The 20,821-nt window shown below is 35.2% G+C and overlaps 1 protein-coding gene across 1 annotated transcript; it reads left to right on the top strand.

Annotated features, from left to right (window-relative positions):
* The first annotated feature begins 16,374 nt into the window (after positions 1–16,374).
* Positions 16,375–20,516, top strand: LOC113348302 (GTP-binding protein At2g22870-like). The gene is made up of 4 exons (XM_026592016.1): positions 16,375–17,103; positions 19,396–19,465; positions 19,716–19,878; positions 19,990–20,516. The coding sequence occupies exons 1-4, from the start codon at positions 16,611–16,613 to the stop codon at positions 20,206–20,208; spliced, it is 945 nt and encodes a 314-aa protein (XP_026447801.1). The 5' UTR covers positions 16,375–16,610; the 3' UTR covers positions 20,209–20,516.
* Positions 20,517–20,821: the final 305 nt, after the last annotated feature.

The raw sequence follows: 20,821 nt of genomic DNA, 5'->3' as shown, positions 1-20,821 counted from the left end.
CGCTCCTAAAAATGCAAGGTAAAATATAAGAATATCTATATCAAGAGCCTTCTTATAATTGGAATTACACCTATTTAGTGGGACTAGAAAAATCCGATATTCCATCTATATAATACAGGGGCGGAAAGAATATCTTCGAGGACAGCTCTGGACGTGGTTAGTTAATCCAGATGAATCGAGTACTTGGCACATCGTAGTAGGAAAATGATCGTAGTAGGAAAATGATACACAAAATTGGTTAAAAAAACCAAAATAAACAATTGCTGGGTGAAAAAGACATTTAGATTTTGATACTGTTTAAATGGACAAAAATGTAAAAATAGTCAGGATGTAAACAGTTTCATCCTACCAATTTTCAAATATTTTTTCTTATTTTTAATTTACATCAGGAAGCATCCAGTTTCATCCTTGCTATCTTTTAAATTTAAGTCAAGATGAATCCAGTTTCATCCTTGCTATTTTTTTGGTGTCCATTTCACCCATACTAATTTTTACTCGTCCATTTGAACCATGTTTTAAAAATATTTGGACAAATGACCCATTTTCCGAAAATGATAAACACCGGAGAAAATGCTGATGTATATCCCGTGTCGGGATGGTGGGACCCTCTCATCCATAGACAACGGTACTACCTCTGAGTCTCTTTTTTTTTAATAGAAAAGGAGGCAAGACGCATACAAATTCTGGGGTCTGGTGCCGCTGAGCAATCTGCCAGAAACTCCTTGGTTTGCATTCAAACCATTTAAGTCAGTTACAACTGTTACATTGTCATCATGACTTAAACTAGAAGAAAAAACATTGTCAGAGATGTTTGGGACGATATTGATTACAGAAAATTGGTCCCAGGATCCATCCAAATTACAGTCAATGCTATATCTAGGTAGGTTGACTGCTAAAGAATTTTCCCTGTCATTTATTGTGCTCCACGTACTGATTTCAAAGAGTTCCTTCCCATCGTAGTATAGAGAGAAACGAGCTCCTATCTTCTCATTTCGGTGTGTCTAAAACTAATTTGTGCGATCAAACACAAAGTATGCCGTCAGATACATTATACTCCACTACTATAAACAAAAGGCAACCAACAGGCCAAAAGGTTTTTGATGTTGGCGACTTTAGCTCCATCCTAATCATGTGGTAAATTATGAGGTAGGGTCGAAAAGATTTTCTAGGGTCCACAGCAACCAATTCAAATTTGGGATAGGATAGGTTATAACTAAAGCTAGTAGCTAACTAGCTATAATAAAGATCATAATAAAGGTTGTTCAACTACTGGATGTCACTCAATGTTTACAAATGTAAATTACGAGCAGGGAAATCCATTGAATGACCCGAAAATGAAACTTCCACTAACTATTATTTTGGTATGCTCGGTCAGTGGTCAACAACGGTACAAGGGCCGAGGAAGCTGGTGGTATCACCTGGCTGTATACGATCCCGCAAAGTACGCCACCCAAACCTCCAGATGCATCCCGATGTGGCAGCACGCCTGTTCTTCTGGAGCAAACATGCGTTAATTAGCGTTAGATCGAACCATTAACGCGATAACACGTCACGCGGCAAAAATTGCGGGATAAAGCATTTTCGGGCTGTATATACACGTAGCATTTACAGGAACCTTTATGTCCTGGCTTTTATCATTTCAAACACCATTCATTTTTATTTTTTTTCGTTTTCTAGCATAAGCAAGAAACTTTTTCATTAATGAAAATTTGAGATTAGAATGAGTTTAATATCAAAAATAAGAACATACAAAGTAACAAAAACATACAGTAAAAATACAATACCGAAAAATCCGACAAGAGAAGGAGAAGGATTATCATATTAAGACAAATACAAGTACGAATAAGATCTGGTTAAATCAAGAGAGATTTAAATATGAATGAGCAAATAGAATGGAATTTACTAAGGCGTGATTTACATTATGTGCACGTTTTGGTGGAGGAGGATGACAAAACGGAGATTATGGAAAACTTTAGCACCTCGAAATGTTACGAGAAACTCATAGGTGCTTTGGATGAGTGTGGTTTCAATAAATTTTTTTGGAAAGCTCATATTCCCAATAAGATTTTTGTTTTTGAAAATGATACTTATATTACTGAGTTTCCATTAATATGCTAATTCAGACTCTTCAGAGACATACTCATGATGAGTTGCTCTTCCAATGACTGAATTTGGTGGATTAACTTCAACAGAACAAGATACAGAAGTCAGAAGCATTGTTATTGAAATTACATACATCATACGCTTCGACAGTGTCAAAAGCAATTGCAGGAATTAAAAAACTAGGAGCTTGATCAGTCCAAGAAGTTGTGTTACTCGATCTTCGCCCTTCTTTGGCCAACAAGTCTGCCACCTTGTTTGCTCTTCTATATACATGCTGAAATCCTTGAAAAGATATCAGTTGGTATGCTAACAATTTAACTTCATCTAAGATTGAGATGCATTGTCATTGAACCGTTGTTGCCTTTCCCCGTAAATACCATATTGTTGCCTGATTGTCCCCCTCTATCGCCAGATTTTGTATGTTATTTCTGTTGGCTCATTGTGTTGCTCTAAGTAGAGCTACAGCTTCTGCTTCTTCGGCTGAGAAGGTTCTGCACCATCCAAATTCTGCTGCTTGAAAGGTGCATGTCCAGTTGCGAATGATAAAGCCAAAGCCAGCATTAGTGTTTTCAGATAACCAAGAGCCATCACAGTTTAATTTAAACATGTTTACAGCAGGAAGGTGCCAGTAAACATCTCTGATATGAGTAATGATGTTAGTTTCATGAACTATTTTTCTACTTTCTGGATGCCCGTAAGCAAAGTGTCTAGATATGGCTAGAGCTAATTGAGCAGGTGTTCGAGTTTTATCTTCGAAAACCCTAAGACTCCGTTCTTTCCATATGAACCAACACTTGGTTGCTGCTAAAGCCATATAAATAGAGTTTAAGTTACCTGACTGCCACTCATTATAATGTTTTAAGAAGGAATTAGCATGATTTTGGTTTAGAGATACTCCATGTGTGGTCATTGGTGGTAAGCTCCAAATAGTCTTTGCAAAATCACATTCAAAAAATAGATGGTAAGTAGATTCTTTTACAGTCTTGCAGAAAACACACTTTCTATCTTCATTGTTTGCAGTATCCAATTTAAGCTTAGTTGGTAGAGCATCTTGCAAGCATTTTCATATAAAGAGTTTAATTCTTTGAGACATATCCATGCTCCGTAAACCTTTCCAGAACTTTCTAGAGGAAAGAGATACAGAGTTTGAAGGGTTTAAAAGTTTTGCATATAAAGACTTGACAGAAAATTCACCATTCTTTGTTAAGGTCCATCTCAATTTATCTTTTTTCAGATGACCATTCCTATTAGTGAACAAGTTAATGTTAACTATTTCCTGAACTAGAGCATTATCGAAAGTTGCTTGTAACAATTGTAAGTTCCACTTTTTAGTGTCTGGAGTAATCAATTCACACACAAGTGTTATATGCGTGTTTGACCTATGGACTGAGTTATCCGAAGTCTGTAATCTTGTTGGAAGCCATCTATCTTCCCATATGTTAATTAATGCTCCGTCCCCTACTTCCCACATACTATATTGTTTTATATGCTCAATGCCTTGAAGGATGCATTTCCATATCCAAGAAGCATGAGATTTCTTTTTGGAATGTAAAGCTCCCGTCTTTTTGAAGTATTTACCTTTCAAGATTTGAGCCCACAGATCATCTGGCTGACTAACTAACCTCTAAACTATCCTACTAGTCATTTCCTGATTTACTTTATTGGCTTCTTTGAAACCTAAACCTCCCCGATCAATGGGTTTACACAAGAAATCAAAAGCTTTAATGTAAATCCATTTCGAGTTAGTGTGCTTGCCCCACTAGAAATCACGCTGTAAGTTGTTAATTCTTTTGGTTATTTTTTTCGGCAGGACAAAACAGCCCATGCTAAAGATGGGCATACTCGAGAGCACAGATTTATTCAAGACAATTTTACTAGGTTGAGACAGAATTTTCCTAGCCAGTTTTTTATCCTCTGTTCCGTTTTTTCAATAATGTTATCGAAAGCCTTCAGTTTGGATCTATCTATGAAGAGTGGTACTCCTAAATGAGTATCTTTTATGTTTATCTTCTTTATTTTCATTAATCTACAGATAATTCCCTGGTGTTTGTTATGAACTCTTTTGCTAAGGAAAAGACCAGATTTAGTGAAATTTATAACTTGTCCAGATGCTTTACTGAACATCTGGATAGCTTCAAGTAAATGGTTACAGCTAGTAAGGTCTTCTTTTGTAAACAATAGCAGATCATCTGCAAAGAAAATATGGGAGATGGGTGTCGTTTTTGGTGTCAATTTGATACCTTGCACTTTCTTTTATGTTTCCAGATGGTTTAGCAGTCTAGAAAAACTTCCATACATAAAATAAATAGATACGGAGACAATGGGTTTCCTTGTCTAATACCTCTAGAGGGTTCAAATTCCTTGCAAGGATTACCATATAAAAGAACTGCGATGGAAGTTGTTGATATGCACTGGTGAATCAAGGTGCACTAATCTTCCGAAAAACCAAAATCTTTTAAGGCTTTGAGTAGGAACGTCCAATTGACCCTATCGAAGGCCTTAGACATATCAATCTTAAGGCCTATGTTTCCTATCTTTTTTTTGCTCATCTTCATTGAATGAACTATATCATGATCCACTATTATGTTGTCTGAAATTTTCCTAGAGGAGAGGAAAGAAGATTGCAACGAAGAAATGATGTGTTCTAGTGATCTCTTAAATCTGTCAGCCATCAACTTAGCTATAACTTTATATGGAGTATTTCACAGACCTATGGGTCTGTAATCAACAGGGGTTTTAGGATGTTTTGTTTTAGGAATTAAAAACGGATAAGTTTTGTTCAGATTGCTATCTAGACTTTTGTTTTTGAAGAAATCCTGCACTACAGCCACTAGTTGGGAACCCACAATGTCCCGGTTGTGTTTAAAGAAACTCACCGGGAAGCCATCTGGTCCAGGTGCCTTGTTTGACTTTAGATTCTTTACTACCATCTATATTTCCTTCGGTGAAGGTATTGCAGTTAAGGTTAAGTTTTCTTCTACGGAGATAGTGCTTTTGATATGTGAAAATTTTTCCTCTTCCGGATCTATAGAAGATTCAGTAAAAAGCTCAGAGAAATAGGTAATTAGAGTTCATCAATTTCATCTCTGGAGGAAACTACATTGTTGTTTTTGTCTTGAATACAATCAATGTTATTTCTTTTCCTCCTTTTCAGCGTGTAAATTTGAAGAAAAAAATTGTATTTCTTTATCCTAGGGCTATTGTATTGTTCCTAGATTGTTTCTTTGATATTTCCTCCTGAGTATCATATAGGGCTTCTAGTTCTAACATTTTATTATTTATTAAGGTTTGAGCAATGGGAGTTGGATGTTTGGCTTCTAAAATTTCTATAGTCTTTAGCAGACACTTAATCTTTTTGTTTGGTTTACCAAAGATGTCTCTCTTCCAAGTATTAAGATTTATTCCTAGGTTGGTAATGTTATCTAAGAGATCCAATATTGGTCTATTGGTATTAATATTCCAAGATTGTTTTATAACCTCAATGCATGATGATTACTTAATCCATGTATCATTAAAGAAAGGCATATTGGCCCATGATTAGACCTAATTGCCACTAAATTTTTCAATGATGCTTCTTGGAATTCCTCATTCGATTCAGCATTTTCCATGGCTATATCTAACCTCTGTTTAATGTTAGCACTTCCTTCTCTCTTATTACTCCAAGTAAAAATATTCCCTGTAAATCCTAAGTCTTCTAAACATGTTCTCTGAATTAGGTTCAAGATAGGCTCTAATTTTTTTCTGTCAAAAGGCAGTCCCCCTAATTTTTCCTCACTGTTGAAGATTATGTTGAGATCACCTATTATAAGCCATGTAATTGCAATTATGTTCACTTTCTGAGCAATATCTTCCAGATAGCCCATAATTTCTAGTTTTTTTTTCATGCTTAGGTGCTCCATAAAAGCATGTTAGAAGTCACTCCTTAGAATAAAAATTATTTTTAACTATGACATTGATCATATTAAGGTTCCATTGAACCACTTCAAAGTGAATTCCGTCTACCCAACCAATTGCTAGACCTCTAGCTATTACATCTAGATCTACAATATGGGTATTTGGGAAATAATCAAGTAAATTCTTCATCAAGCTCCTCTGAGACTTGGTTTCAGACAAGAAAAAAATGTCAGGTTTTTCATTGTTTAACAGGTTATGCAAATGTTGTTTAGTCTTTTTATGACCACACCCTTGTGTGTTCCAAGCTAAGATTTTCATAGCATTAGATGGAAGAAAAAAGGGCCAAAAAGTAAGAGATCCTGAGTCTAATGATACCTCAGTCTAATCAGAATGGGCAGAAAAAGAAACAATAAAGAGAAACTCAGGCAAATTGTATGGAAAAATAACCAAAACTAAAACCACTCTGAGTCTAAGTGATACTCAGCTGATGCAAAAAAGTGGCAACAAAAAAGAGATTAAGGAAATGGAAAAGGCATTGTATTATCTCCTGAGTCTAGTTATTCTCAGCTGTAGAGATGTTGGATCTTCAATCCCCAAAATATATTCAAACTAAGCACTCAGACGAGAGAACAGAGATGAAAATTAAGAGAAACGCAATAGATTGAGAAAAAAACAACAAAGAGAGAGACATACCTAGTTTTCCTCCTTTCATTTTTTTGCAGCTCGGACTTGTAGAAGTTCAATCTTTTCATTTATGGATATGGTGTCTAGAGCCAATGTTGAAGACGTCGCAGTCAAAGACCCATATTGATTGATATGTTATAAATGAGTGTCTTTTGCAGATGCGGAAAATAAACAGTTTTCAATCATTGATGGACTAAAATCATTTGATGCACGAGAGCTAATTGGAGATGAAAAACCAGAATCAGATGAATCGGAAATGGAGATGCAAAAAGCTGGATTACAAGCATCCAAAACAGGTTGAGAATTTTTGACCATATTCTCCGATTCAGAAGAATCAGAAAAAGTGATGCAGAAAGCCGGTTTGGGATCGTTTTTCTGAATCGAAATTGCTTCCTCGGGTGTGAAGAATTGCTCAATAGAATCATCAATCTCCTCGTTGATGCTGTCGATAGGAATGAAATCATTGTTAGAAACCGGTGAAGATAAGATCTGGTTTACCACATCTTGAAGAAGACCCGAGTTTCGAATCTTGAAATCTGAATCAAAAATATCTTGGTATTGATATGAAGTGAACAGAGGTTGTGGTGGTGATTCCCAGAATCGTCTTCTTTTCCCTAAGATTGAACCATCTCCCACAAGAAGATCAAAATCTTCATTTTCTTCGTTATCAGAGAGAAAAAGAGGAGATCTATTAGATAAGGATTGTTCGAAAATTTCTTGTTCTAGTAAAACTGATTCAGGTGAGTAATCAGATAAGGGTGAGTCAGCAGCAGCATCTGAGACGATTTCCCTATCTATTTGCTCATTAATGAGAACCTTAAAGTATGTAGCCCAACTTTTCGATTCCTCCTCCGAGTCAGACTCAGGACCATGTTCATAAATGTCCTCAAGAGGCAGGATAAATTTTGTGGCACATATTTCTTCAATATGACCCAAACGGTTACAGTGATTGCACATTCGAAAAGGTAAGTCCATGTAAATGAAACCAACTATTGATTCTGGGTTATTCCCCACCTTAACTCTAGCAAAAGTGGTTAATTGTTTTTCTATATTCCCGATAAGATTAGTTTTATTTTATGGGATACTTTTCATGATTCTCTTCCTACTAGGGATATGTTGCGTCATCGTGGTGTTACCATAGATAGTGAGCAGTGTGTTTTATGCAATGAAGTTAGGGAATCTGCAAACCATTTGTTTATTCATTGTTCGTATTCTTTTGAGATTTGGAAATATTTTTTAAGGCCTTCAGAATTGCTTGGCCTTTCCCAAGTACGTTACTTCATTAATTTGGCTTGGTCTTCCAATGTATTGCGTGGTCTTATGGTCTTGTGATAAGGTTACCTTCAAGCTTGTCGATCCTAGCTTAATTTGGAGTAATTGGGATACTCTAATGTGTATGTAACTATCGTTGTATTTTACTTCTTTGGTTTAAACCTTGGCTCTCTTTTTTCTCTTTAATATAACCTTCTATTTCGAAAAGATCCGGTTAAATCGAAGGATGAATAGTTTATCTCGGAACTAAAATCCAACCATTTTATTTTTTTTTCTTATTTAGAAAGGTATATTCTCAAAATAGGAGTGATTTGCTCACATCTCTTGTAATTGTAACTAGTGATGAAGCTTCCGTCATCAAAGAAATCACCGTTAAAAGTTCCGTCGTCAGATATTGATGATGAGGATTTCTTCATCGGAGACAACAAAGATGAAGATTTCGTCGTTGAAGAGTATCATTATTTATCTTAAAACCCAACTCAATAACCAATAACCACTAAAGCGAAGATAAACCTCAAAAGAGTAGACAAAACCACCATAATGGTGTAGATAAGTAGAAGACATCATAATAACTAAGCTAAAACTACTAACTAACATAAAAATCAAGGAATATAGAAGAATTTTGCTCCGACCAGATCTAAGCAGATAAGGGTTGTTCTGGATGGTTTGTTGAAGAATGAGTGAGAGAGGGGAACAACATTCCAAATATTGGAATTTGTTTGTTTCATATTTTAGGATGAATTGATTTGACCTATGATATAACCACATCAAACCCTTTAAACTTATAAGTCATATAAGCCCCCACGTCACGCGGTGACGAAAACTTCCCTTATGTTAGAATTGAACACCACCCCCCTCATCGCAGAGATTCTCTCTTTTTGCTTCGAATTTTCTCACTCCTCAAACTAGATTAAATCTTTTTTTCTCTCCCCAAAACAAATTTATACAAAATAATCAAAAAAGATCTAGGAGAAATCCGGGAACATAAACAGAAAACAATTAAATTTCAAAAAGAAAAAAGGAAAAAAAAATCTCCATCCTTTCTTCAACTCCTGTCTTTTTTTTTTCTTTTCTGTTTTACTATTGATTTATCAGCTGCAATTCAACATACAAACCCTTAACCTTATCTTTTATTCTCGCGTATTTTGTTTATTTGTTTGTTTTGGTACTCCTTTTATCTTCCTTTTTGTTCTAACTATTAGAGTTCCTCAATTTTTAGTGGTATGATCCTTTATATAAACAACACATACAATCATGTATCTTACAACTTTGCATCTACAAAAAGAATACCTTATGCAAATATTTGATTTTTTGGTTTATGTCGATTCTCATATTGATTGTTGAAGGGTTTAATGTGTTGTTTTAGAACTGATCATTTAACTGCACGGAGAATGGGGTGGGTGATGATTACGATGGCTAATGTATAAAACTTTTCTTACAAACCCTAATCCTTATGTTTTTTATGTTTTTTTTTGTTTCTTCTTAATTGATGATGTATTTTCTAGTCTGTTATTTGTTTTCTTTCTATTAATTGATTGAACGTGTTTTGAAATTGCAGATGGGTCTACCAGTTCGAACCAGGTGAGATTTTTTTTTAACAATAACATGTATTTTCATTGTTTCAACTACTACTAATTTTGATTTTTTTAGCATTCGAATTATGGTTTTATTAATTTTTATTTTTCTCATATGTAATCGGGTTTTGTTTGTGTTATTTTACTTCTGATTATGGAGTTAGTAAACATATCTTTACGAATCGATTGTTTTTTTAATTTTGTTATCGAAATCTATGTGATTATACGACTTTTGTCTCAAGAGTAGGAGATAGAATATACTTTTGAGTGATAGATAAGTTCAGGTCTCCACATACCTTTTAGTCGATGAAGTTCCACCAGTTCCTTGAGTGGTTTTTCGTCTTCATATGATGAACGTCGTGGAGTCTAGAGCTCAACTACACTTAACTATCCTAGTCCGAGACTCAGCTATAGTAGACTAGAAGTCAAGACATATAGTTTTGACAACTAAACTTGACAAACAAGCTTGAGATAGCAACGGTTGTGAGTTCGACCGAGTAATGCTCTAACAAACACATACCATTGATCAGCAAGGTTTCTCTAAAATTACAAACGAGTAATAAGTTAGTACTAACTAATGCTTATTTGTGTAAAAGCTACTAAGGTACTTACTTGTCGTTCATACGTCCACCAAAGAAAAGCGTTCCTACAAAAGCATTACTCATCTTGAAGTTTGCCGATATCCTTATCGATTGTATTCTTTCTTCTCTTAATGTCACTGGATGATCTTCCAATTCGATTACCATCACCGCCTCAAATACCATTAAATTACGGTTCCATAATTGTTCTTCGAATTCCGATTTGTGACGTGAGTGATTACAATCATGAGTTGTTACCACAACCCATGCTCTATACATAGAAAAATCTTCTTCTTAGGCAAAAGGAATAACCATGTTTTTGTTCAGATGAGGAATGTTTTAAAATTTGAATGGAATAGAGGTGGAGAGGGGTGCAAATGGGTTGTTAGAGATGAGTTTCCTTATATAGATTTAAACTCCAAAGGTTATTTTTTTCGAAATAAACTAGACGTGCCTCGAATAACACACACAATCGGTAGATAATAAGGAATCTTTGCTACCGATTGTTTGTGTTGAAGGAAACTCTGATTATAAAAAAAGGCAAATAATCGGAGGTATAACAAAATAACTTCCCACTGATTATTAAATCGGTAGATATACGTGAAACCTTGTCTACCGATTATAGTTTATCATTGTAACTATAATTTTTGTAGTATAGATATAAACTTTAACGACTAATTTTTTTCAAAATAAAATAGTCGTGCCTCAAAAAACTCACATAATCGGTAAATAATACATATTTTATTTTACCGATTTTGTAATCAGTTGACAATGTTAGATTTTGTCCACCGATTATAGATTATCATTGTAAGCGTAATGTACGTAACATATGTACACTCTTGTTACAGTACGCAATAACGACTATATTTTCAAAGAAAAGAGACGTTGGGACTCTCATCTATATAAGGAGGGTAACCTCTTCTCATTTATGCACCAAATAACACACATCTAGACTTGTGTATTTAACAAAGAGATTTTCGATTTTCCATCATCTACTTTTTCTAATTCATACTATCTCTCACCTTACAAACATGGAAAGGTTTGACGCAGCTGAAGATTTGGCCATTCTCAAAACATGGTATCACGAAACAAGACGAGAAGATGTCATAGCTGGTTCTATCGCACCCGAAACCTTTTTAGGGAGCGTGTATAGCCAATTTATACGAGAGTATGGAAATCCAAAGCAAAGATCCCTCCAACAACTTCAAAATTGGTATCAACTTATCCAAAAACGAGTAAAAGATTACATAATGATACAAAATAGGATCTTTAACACTACCCACTTAAGTTTATCGATCCAAAAATTTGTAAGTATTTGCATACTTCTACATAGAACGAGTTGGTTTGATCTTACAATTAAACTATACAAACTTTTTAGTATTTAATTTATATTTGTTGGTTTATGTAGGAGAGATTCGCAAAAAGGCACTACTTGGAGGAAAAAGGAGAAGAATTCATATATGATGGAAGTTATGAATTCCTAAAGTCTGTGGTTACAATCGGTAGTTAGTATGTTAAGTTATTTACCGATTCTGGGTATTTTTCAAATATTTTGTCAGAATCATGTTATAATCGTAAGTTATTGTCATACTTATCTACCGATTCTGGGAATTTTTTTAAATTTTTTGTAAGAATCGTGTTATAATCGGAAGATAATTGTGCAACCTATTCATCCGATTACATAATCGGTTTCTATTATATATAAATATATTCCGATTATATCAATATATTTTAATAAGATCTCATGTACTTTTCCAAAAAACATGTACAAAAAAGGTTATTCAAAATACATCTTCCAAATATAACGATCAAACATCATCATCATCTTCGATTAATTCGAATATGCTATTGGGAAAGTTGTTCATTGTGCGATCCAAATCCAACATTTTGGACTCATATTGTTTCATTCAATCCTTACAATAATTTGTTAGGAAGTAATCCACCTATCTAGACACTAGAGGCAATGGGCAATCTTTCTTTAACCTTAAACCGAGAAAATGCACGTCATTGAAAAATGCTATGACGATTCTTCTATCTTTGACCGACTCATCACAAACCGTTATGGTCAGCATAAACATAACACAAAATCCATACTTTGGAGGACAAAAATAATATACCATGAAATTCAATACGTACACTAGGAGATATCCACATATAGGAATTCTCATCCAATACTTGGATATGATTATCTTCAATCCCTTTAGGCATTTTACATGCGCACATAATTCTTTGAAATCTTTTTCTTTGTCATATCTTCCTCGCCTCATCATCTCCATGTGGAAATCCTTGTCCTTCATTAGTTGTACGCCCATCTTATTTCCTTAAATCTTGGTATTGGGAGACATTTTTGATAACCATCTCATTAAAGTGACCAATTTGTTTCGTAGCAACATAAAACCTACAATTTCCATCCCCTTCAACCTCGTCGGTGGACAAAATAAATGGAACAATGAGTGGAGGGAGTTGTTCCAAATACTCTTCGTATATTGTATACGTGGATCGATTTGGTCTTCCATCAAGATCCCTAGGACAACGAAGAGTACTATACTTATCTTTGTCTCAATTTGATCGGTTGGGTTTGCTGCGAGGCACCTATTTGCTCAACAACTTCTAAGCTAGTTTGGGTCTCCCTAAAACAACTTCTTCCACCACTTCAGCTTGTCTTACTTGAGAAGGCTCCGTAGAGACCTTTGGTTTCACTTGTCGTGCGGTTGGTCCACCTTGATCCTTTCTTGGACGACCTATTTTCTTAGGTTCCGTCTCATCTTGAAATTCGGAATTCATATGTTCGTGCCTAGAAAGGTCTCTTTTGTTAGATAAATCGGATTTTTTATTAGACAAATGTATCTTCAACTCTTTTCTTTGGATGGTCCTCGATAATTTGGTGCTCGGCCTACCGATCCCCTTTTGCTTAATAGGTTCATCAACCTCCCTTAAACAAGGGTGAAGGGCCTATTTCAAATGGTGCATCAATATTTTCTATTTGGCGCCATTTGCTAAAGAGTAACGCTCGGCGATTCTTGCACACAATTTTGTCTCCAAGAAAGACGGATCATTAACAACCGGGATGCTTGGATCAAAAGATAATTTCTTTCAAAATGGATGAATATCATTGGCGTCAATCACTTCAACATACCTACCCACTTTATGACGACACGGGATTCCAATACCTATCATATCCTTGCAAACACAAACTGCATTCTCGTCATCGTATTCTTTATAAAGTTTCAATTATTTCATCATGTGATCTATTTCCTATTTTAAAACTTTGTGAACAATGATCCCTTTAGAATCATTCTTTCCTATCCAAAGGGAATCTGTGTATATTAAATTCCATACAACCCATAGTCTTTGTGAGATCACAATTGGTCTATTCATGTATTGCTTCTTGGATCGGCACAACTTCATTTTGACTACCGAGTAGTATTTTATTTAATAGGTCACTTGTCTCCTCGTTCTTAAAGTTTCGATATTCATATGTCCATGCAAACACAAACCTCTCAACCATTGTGTTTTACAATAATCAACGGGTTTTGGATAATTAATGCCCCATTCATCCTCAAATTCCTTCAAGTTAACCTCATAAATTTCCTCGGTTATCGACCAAACGATCTTGTCCTATGCTTTCATAAATAATTTCTATTTTATTCTATCCTCTTTCCATTTCTCTTCAAATAACCTCTTTTCTTCCATTCTCTCTTCCACGGTCAATTTGCTAATGCGTTCATCTTCTTCCTTCAACCTCTTGGTACCCTTCCTTGGTTTTTTAAATTGGAAATGATGTTTGCAATTGGATAGGACGTTACATTGAATGTGCCACATACAGAGCAAGTTTTGGTCTTCCAAAAATACTACCGCTATTGCATTCATTAAGGCTTGATCGTTATCTGCTACAATAACCCTTGGAAAACGCTCCCCGTTATAAGTTGACCATAATATTTGCAACATCCAAATGAAACTCACGTCGTTTTCATGATCCATTAAACCTCACGCCACGGTGAACGTGTTTTTTTCAGAAATGTGGCAAACAATGTTCAACAACGGAATTTTATATTTGTTTGTCTTATAAGTAGCATCTATCAATAAAATTTGATGAAAACATTATGCCAATTGGATCATCAAAGGATGTGCCAAGGAAATATGAACCATTTTACCATCCTTTTCTTCCTTTCTCAACATGTAGTCAAGTAACTCTGCTAACCACTCTTATTGTTGTATAACCGTTCTACCATCTCATTCCGTCTTTTTGATTGTAGCTAGCGCCAACTTAGTCGTAGACAAAGAAGACAAGTTGTTTGGGTCATCCGTCTTTATCGTATGTAATATCACACTCTCTTTACAAATCCTCATAGGCCTCATTGTTTGTTTCATGTGGTTTTAACTTTGCAACCATTAAATGACCAACAAGACTTTTCGGATCATCATGGTGATAACCATTAATAACTTTAAACATTTTCCACTCTTTACCTTCCCTACCGTCGGGCTTATAGATGACAACCTCAAATGGGCATCCAATCTTATTTATATGGCTTCGGTATTTCCTCTTAGTCTTCTTTACGTACTTATGATTCTTTCCCTCGTGACTCTTTTTCTCTCCACCTCGCTTACATATCATTTCAAACCGAATGGGCTTCACGCAACGGTTCTGAACTACCACGCGTACAACTTCTCTTTTGCCTTGTTGATAAGCCATTTTTTTCCTCCACCTTACTTTCAAATGACAAAATGCGCACATAACAAAAAAAAACAAACTTCATAATCCTAAGCATTTAACATATATTATTTGAGAGAGAAAAAATCATCATCAACCGCTACAATTACCCACGTATGGCAACAACAAGTTAGGAAATAATAATCGGAAGCACGAGATAGATTATCTACTACCGATTATGAAATAATAGGTAGTACAATACGAGCTTAGATTTTCGATTTTTATATACACGGTTCTCGTATACAAAAAACTTGCATAGTCGGACGTATTATTCGTTAACCAGCACCCGATTATGAAAAATTGAGAAATAAATGTAAACATCGTAGAACCGACTATAGGTTCGAAATTGTTAAGTAATTTCTTTTTCTGGTGCAATAACCATTATCGAAAGGTAAATAAATTTATCAACTATTGATTATGAAATATGAAGAACTACAAATTTTCAATTTTGGAGAAAGTTTTTTTTGGGGGCGACTTTGACAATCGAAGGTTAAAAAAATAAACTTAGTCTACCGATTGTAGAAAAATGAAACAAACCAAAGATTATAAGTTTGGGGAAATTTGTATTTGGGGCGACGTTTATAATCGGTAGTTATATACAATTGGATTACTACCGATTATTTAAAATTGAAATGTTCAATATGGGGGTTTTTCATAGTCGGCATTAGTCTAAGTTCACGAGGCTACCAATTAAAGATATATTTTGATGTAGTATCTTATAATCGGTAGATAGCTTACTCCATTATGTATCGATTCTGGATAGCTCATGGCATTAAATGCGTGCAAAAATTAAATTTTTTTTTTTTTTTACAAAAGCGAACAAACATACACAAAATGATTATTAGAATTTCTTAACAATACATGTATGTTTTATCCATTATTAACTTCGATCTCGTGTGATTTTCCTTTTTCTTTCATGAAATCTTCGTCTAGGGCTTCCTCTCCATAAAAATTTGGATCATTAAACAAATACCTCAAATCGTCTTCTTTAAGCCGGTAGTAAATTTCCAGCATTATGTTCTTCACCTTCTTCGTCATACACATCCACGTTTGTTGTTAACTTAGGAAAAATGGTTTTCTCCCATTTCTTTTTCTTTTTCTTTTTCTTCTTCTCTCTCCCACTAAAAATTAAAACTAAATAACTCAAAAAAAAATCTCTAAAACTAACTATATACACCTTACCTACCGATTGTAAAAGTAACTACTGATTATATACACCTTACCAACCGATTATGGTTTTCGTAACACAAGAAAAGTAAAGTAAATTTAACTACCAATTGTTGAGGGTATATTTGCCATTTTGAAAAAATTGAAATAAGAGGTGGCTTCGTATTAGGTTTGGGTGACCCGTTTCTATCTTATTAGTCGCCCCTAAATCTTTCAAGGTCGCCTCTAAAAATGTCAGGTAAAAAAAAAGGCACAAAAATATAAAGGAAAAAAAAGGTCTAATGGGGGTTCGATGTAGTGCCCCCAAACCCCACCAAGCTGGGGACATAACTCCCAAGTACAAAGGGGTGTCAGTCCTAGCATTTTATCCTTTTCTTCTTAAAACCCAAGATATACAGAAAAATATCAAGAAACGCAGTGTAGTCTAGGGTTTTGATTCTGAAAGTGAAAACAGAATGACCCATAATCAAATTTGTATCAAGAAATAGCTAAAGTTGGATTCATTTTTCTTCTGAACCAAATTTCAAGGTGGAACCTTTAAAAGCCGCAATTTATTTGGTACAGCGGATAGGGTTTAGACTTATCTTCCAAATTCCAATTGCAGAGACTTCGCTTTGCACTGATGAAATGATGCTTCTCAATCACTTCCCAAGATTAATTTCTCCATTAAATCTCTCCAGAACAATATTACCCAATACTTTTACTCTTTTCTGCACATCCAAATCTTCTCTATCCTTCTCGGAATCTGTCTCAATTCCTAACTTCTCTACTGATATATCAGAAGATACCCAGATAGAAATTCCTGATGATGTAGTGTATCCAGAAGAAACCCAGATTGAAATTCCTATTGAAAAGCTTTTTATTCCTCCTGAAACTGATATTTCATCTGGGTCATTGAGTAAAAGGGTTTTAAGAGGTTCAAATATAGTTCTTAGTAAGTATGCAAGAGATGCTCAGGTATCACAAGCTGAGTTTGTGAAGAGCAGTGTTACAACAGAAGATTGTCCTTCTGATGGACTTCCTGAATTTGCACTTGTTGGCAGATCAAATGTTGGGAAATCATCTCTAGTTAATTCAATTGTGCGGCGGAAAAAGCTCGCGCTTACATCCAAGAAGCCTGGTTAGTATTAATGTGTTTTTAAGAATTCAGTTGTTTATTAGACATGTAAATGAAATGCAGTAGTATTTTCGGAAACTCTTACACTAGGTTAGCTCATCTTATACATAATCTATGATGGATATATGAATAACATAATAGATATGCAAGCAAGCAGCTCGTAAGGGAGTGCACAAATTCACTGGTGAAACTATACATGTTTAGTCCTAGTTCTACCTGTAGTTCAGTGTGTTTTCCGTTAGTTGTGCTCTGGCAACGGAAGTTGCTAAGATCTGATTTCCCTGCCTCGATAAATGTCCTACGCCTGTCCATCATCATTTTTAAATAGTGGATGTGAAGTTTATTCTTCCTGCTCTTGTTAGCACAAAGTTACTGGATCAGAATCCAAGAGCTTATGGATCACCGTAAAATTTAAATTATCAGTGAAGGACCCTGGTTCAGTACCGACTACCGAGAATTCGTAAAGATAGCTAGTTCTTTAATTAGTCTCAGTACCATATTTTTTGGATCAGTTTTTTGCCATGTATGGATGGCAAATGGACAAGAAGTATCACTCATTCCTGCATTTCTGTCATGCTTATGGAGAAGTCAATTTTTTTGCAGATTCTTTTGCAAAGAAAGGCTCTCATCTTAGTAGGGGTCAGATTAGGCATTACATTCTCAACCTATTGATTTTTGCAGAGGTTAGAATGGCCTTATGACACTTACTTTAGGTTCTCCTAGATTGTTGGTTTTTTTGTTCTTCCTTCAGTTGGCATGGTGGAGTACGAGGGTCAGTCCTTTTGACAATAAAACAAGTTACTACTAGGAAGAAAAAGTAAAAATTTATTACGCGTGGCTTTCTATTTCAAAGTCTAGTCTTTTCTTTATAGCACCTAGAACTTTGAAATAGAAATCCACGCGTAATAAATTTTTACTTTTCTTCCTAGTAGTAACTTGTTTTACTGTCAAAAGGACTGACCCTCGTACTCCACCACGCCAACTGAAGGAAGAACAAAAAAAATTATTACGTGTGACTTCCTATTTCAAAGTCTAGTCTTTTCTTTATAGCACCTAGAACTTTTAGAGAGTTGTGTGGTCCCAATTTTAGAGGGTTAGGGTAGGAGATTAATGGTTGCTTTTGTTTACTTTATTTTATTTTATAAAGATAGAGAAGGGAGGGAGGAAGGAAGGAAAGAGAAGAGTTTGTTTGTAAATACCAGTAAGTAGTGACTGATGAGTTAAATGAGGACAGTGGCCTTTGAGGTGGAGTGGAGAATTGGATCAAATTACATACAAGGACAGTGATTGGACTCGTCAAACCATCATACATTAATTTATCTCATTGTTCTAGGTGCTATAAAGACTAGACTTTGAAATAGTAGGTACTGCAAAAGCTGCGCGTAATAAATTTTTACTTTTTCTTCCTAGTAGTAACTTGTTTTACTGTCAAAAGAACTTGTGCCTTGACTATTGAACTTCGCTTGTTTTTCGCTTTGCCTTTTTGGGGTTTTTGTTTTCTTTCTTTGTTTGGCCTCTTTCTTGGGCACCATTTTTTTTTTACTAAAAGATGACCAAATAGAGAATGTAATTTGAGGTCGTTGTAACCACACTACCTCCCCCTTGAGTTGCTATTCTCCGTGTTTTAGGGTAAGGACTTGCCTAGTGATTTCTATTTTCCGGGTTCTGAAACACCAGGTGGACACCTGAAGTGGTGTTACATTCTAGCTATTGTATTTCTGTCATCCAAGATGTCCTGATTATGCTTGGCAGGTTTTATCTTCGATATTTTTTCTCGTAGTTATTCAAGTAGCTGGTGTTCTGAACCAGAGAGACAATGTACCACGAAGAAAACTATCGTGTTTCTGAGCTTGCAAGGATATGCAAGATGAACCTGAACGCAAAAACAAATAGAGTTTAAAAGGACATCAACAGGATGTCTAATAGAATTTTGATTAAAACTTCAAAAACATAGTTGGAAATCATAATAAATGGGGAAGTAAAAGAAAGAACAAAACCTTTCCGATGTCAAGATTTTGTTACGAAATCAAATTGAGCTCTGATACCACAGAATATAATCTGTTAATTTGAAAGCATCAATATACTTGCTTTTGTATTATTTCGCGTGATAAGGCGATTACCAAACACTAAAAAAACTTGATTTTGATGCTTGCCATTTCATTCTGCGAATAAAAGAGGATAATTTTTCCTATATGTTCCTTCCAGTGCAGTAAACCATTGTAATGATGCATGTGTTTCTGTTTTAAAAAAGTTGGTTATATCATGTCGTGAAGGTTCCTATTTCTCTGTTTGCAGGAAAGACACAGTGCATCAACCATTTCAGGATAAATGACAGTTGGTTCTTAGTGGATTTGCCTGGATACGGGTAAATAAAAGAAACTCAACAGTCTATACCTATGCTGTAGAATTTCTTTTTCTTGTATCGCATTGTGGAAAACCAACAGTCTTCTTGACTTATGTGTCTGCAGACAGATAGTATCTCATAATAATTATTATTTCCAGACTTTGGTTTGTGGTTTCTTAGCCCGCATGGTCATTCACCATTTTATAATGTGCTTGTCCAAGAACTATTTCCGTGTTTTCTAATAACCAGTGATTTGCGTATTTAATAACAGATTTGCAAATGCACCCCATGAAGTTCGAACAGATTGGAGCAAGTTTACTAAAGATTATTTCCTCAACCGCTCAACACTGGTATCTGTTTTCTTACTTATTGACGCTAGCATTCCAGCGAAAAAGATTGATCTCGAATATGCTAGTTGGCTTGGTCAAAATCAGGTAACTTCTTTTCTTTTATCCCCCTCGTGTTGCAGTTCTATTTATCACTTACCTATTCCTTGTAAACCTAGTACCAAAGTTAAACTGACATGAAATATTTATCATTTTCAGATTCCAATGACGTTGATCTTCACAAAGTGTGACAAGCGAAAAAAGAAAAGGCATGGCGGGAAGAGAGCCGAGGAAAATGTTGAAGATTTTCAGGATTTGATACGTGAATACTTCCAATCAGCACCGCCATGGATTATGACTAGTAGTGTTACAAACCAAGGTCGAGACGAAATGCTCCTTCACATGGCTCAGCTTAGAAATTACTGGCTCAAGCACTAAAACTAACTGTGGCATTTGGACTCGAGTACTCTACCTAATCTCAGCTTGTTCTTGTTGTGTCTCTAGTTTAACAAAGATAATTGCACCAAAAATTGCACGAAAATTTGAAAGCACACTCCCATATCTTTGGCTCAGCTTGAACAAAACCATGCGAGTGTACCTTAATAGAACACAAGATCCTTAAGTCTCGGTCCTTTTTTTTGCCTTAACATTATATAAAACTGTAAGCAAACTCAATTTTGTCTACGTTTTTCTTTACCTTGGTCATGTAATTAATCTGTTTTGCATCTATTGAATTTTTTAGACCAGCTCTGCTGAATTTACATTTTCGATTAAGTGCGCCACCAGAATTACAGCTAACAAGCATTTTCTGTTACCAAAGGAAGCAGCAGGCTGTTCTCGAAATTACTCGTTGAGGATCTAAATTTCTATAATTCAACCCACCCTATGTGAAATAAAATTTCATTTTCTTTTCACTTGTTATTGCGCAAGGTCGAGGATTTTTTTTTTCGTGTGTGTAAGTTACACATCTTAAAACCAAAAAGAGAGTATCCAAACTGCTGTCGGTTGTTCTTAGTCCGGCCATATTTCCTGAAATATGAGAAACCCCCAA

Source organism: Papaver somniferum, chromosome 2, assembly GCF_003573695.1.
Source record: "Papaver somniferum cultivar HN1 chromosome 2, ASM357369v1, whole genome shotgun sequence".
NCBI classification, from domain to species: domain Eukaryota; kingdom Viridiplantae; phylum Streptophyta; class Magnoliopsida; order Ranunculales; family Papaveraceae; genus Papaver; species Papaver somniferum.
This window is presented reverse-complemented; position numbering and strand designations above follow the sequence as displayed.

Bases quoted from the DNA above. Each gene is read 5' to 3' on its own strand.
- LOC113348302 (XM_026592016.1), top strand. From the start codon at position 16,611: ATGATGCTTCTCAATCACTTCCCAAGATTAATTTCTCCATTAAATCTC. The intron at 17,104-19,395 runs GTTAGTATTAAT...CTCTGTTTGCAG, and splicing joins GCTTACATCCAAGAAGCCTG to GAAAGACACAGTGCATCAAC. The intron at 19,466-19,715 runs GTAAATAAAAGA...ATTTAATAACAG, and splicing joins GTGGATTTGCCTGGATACGG to ATTTGCAAATGCACCCCATG.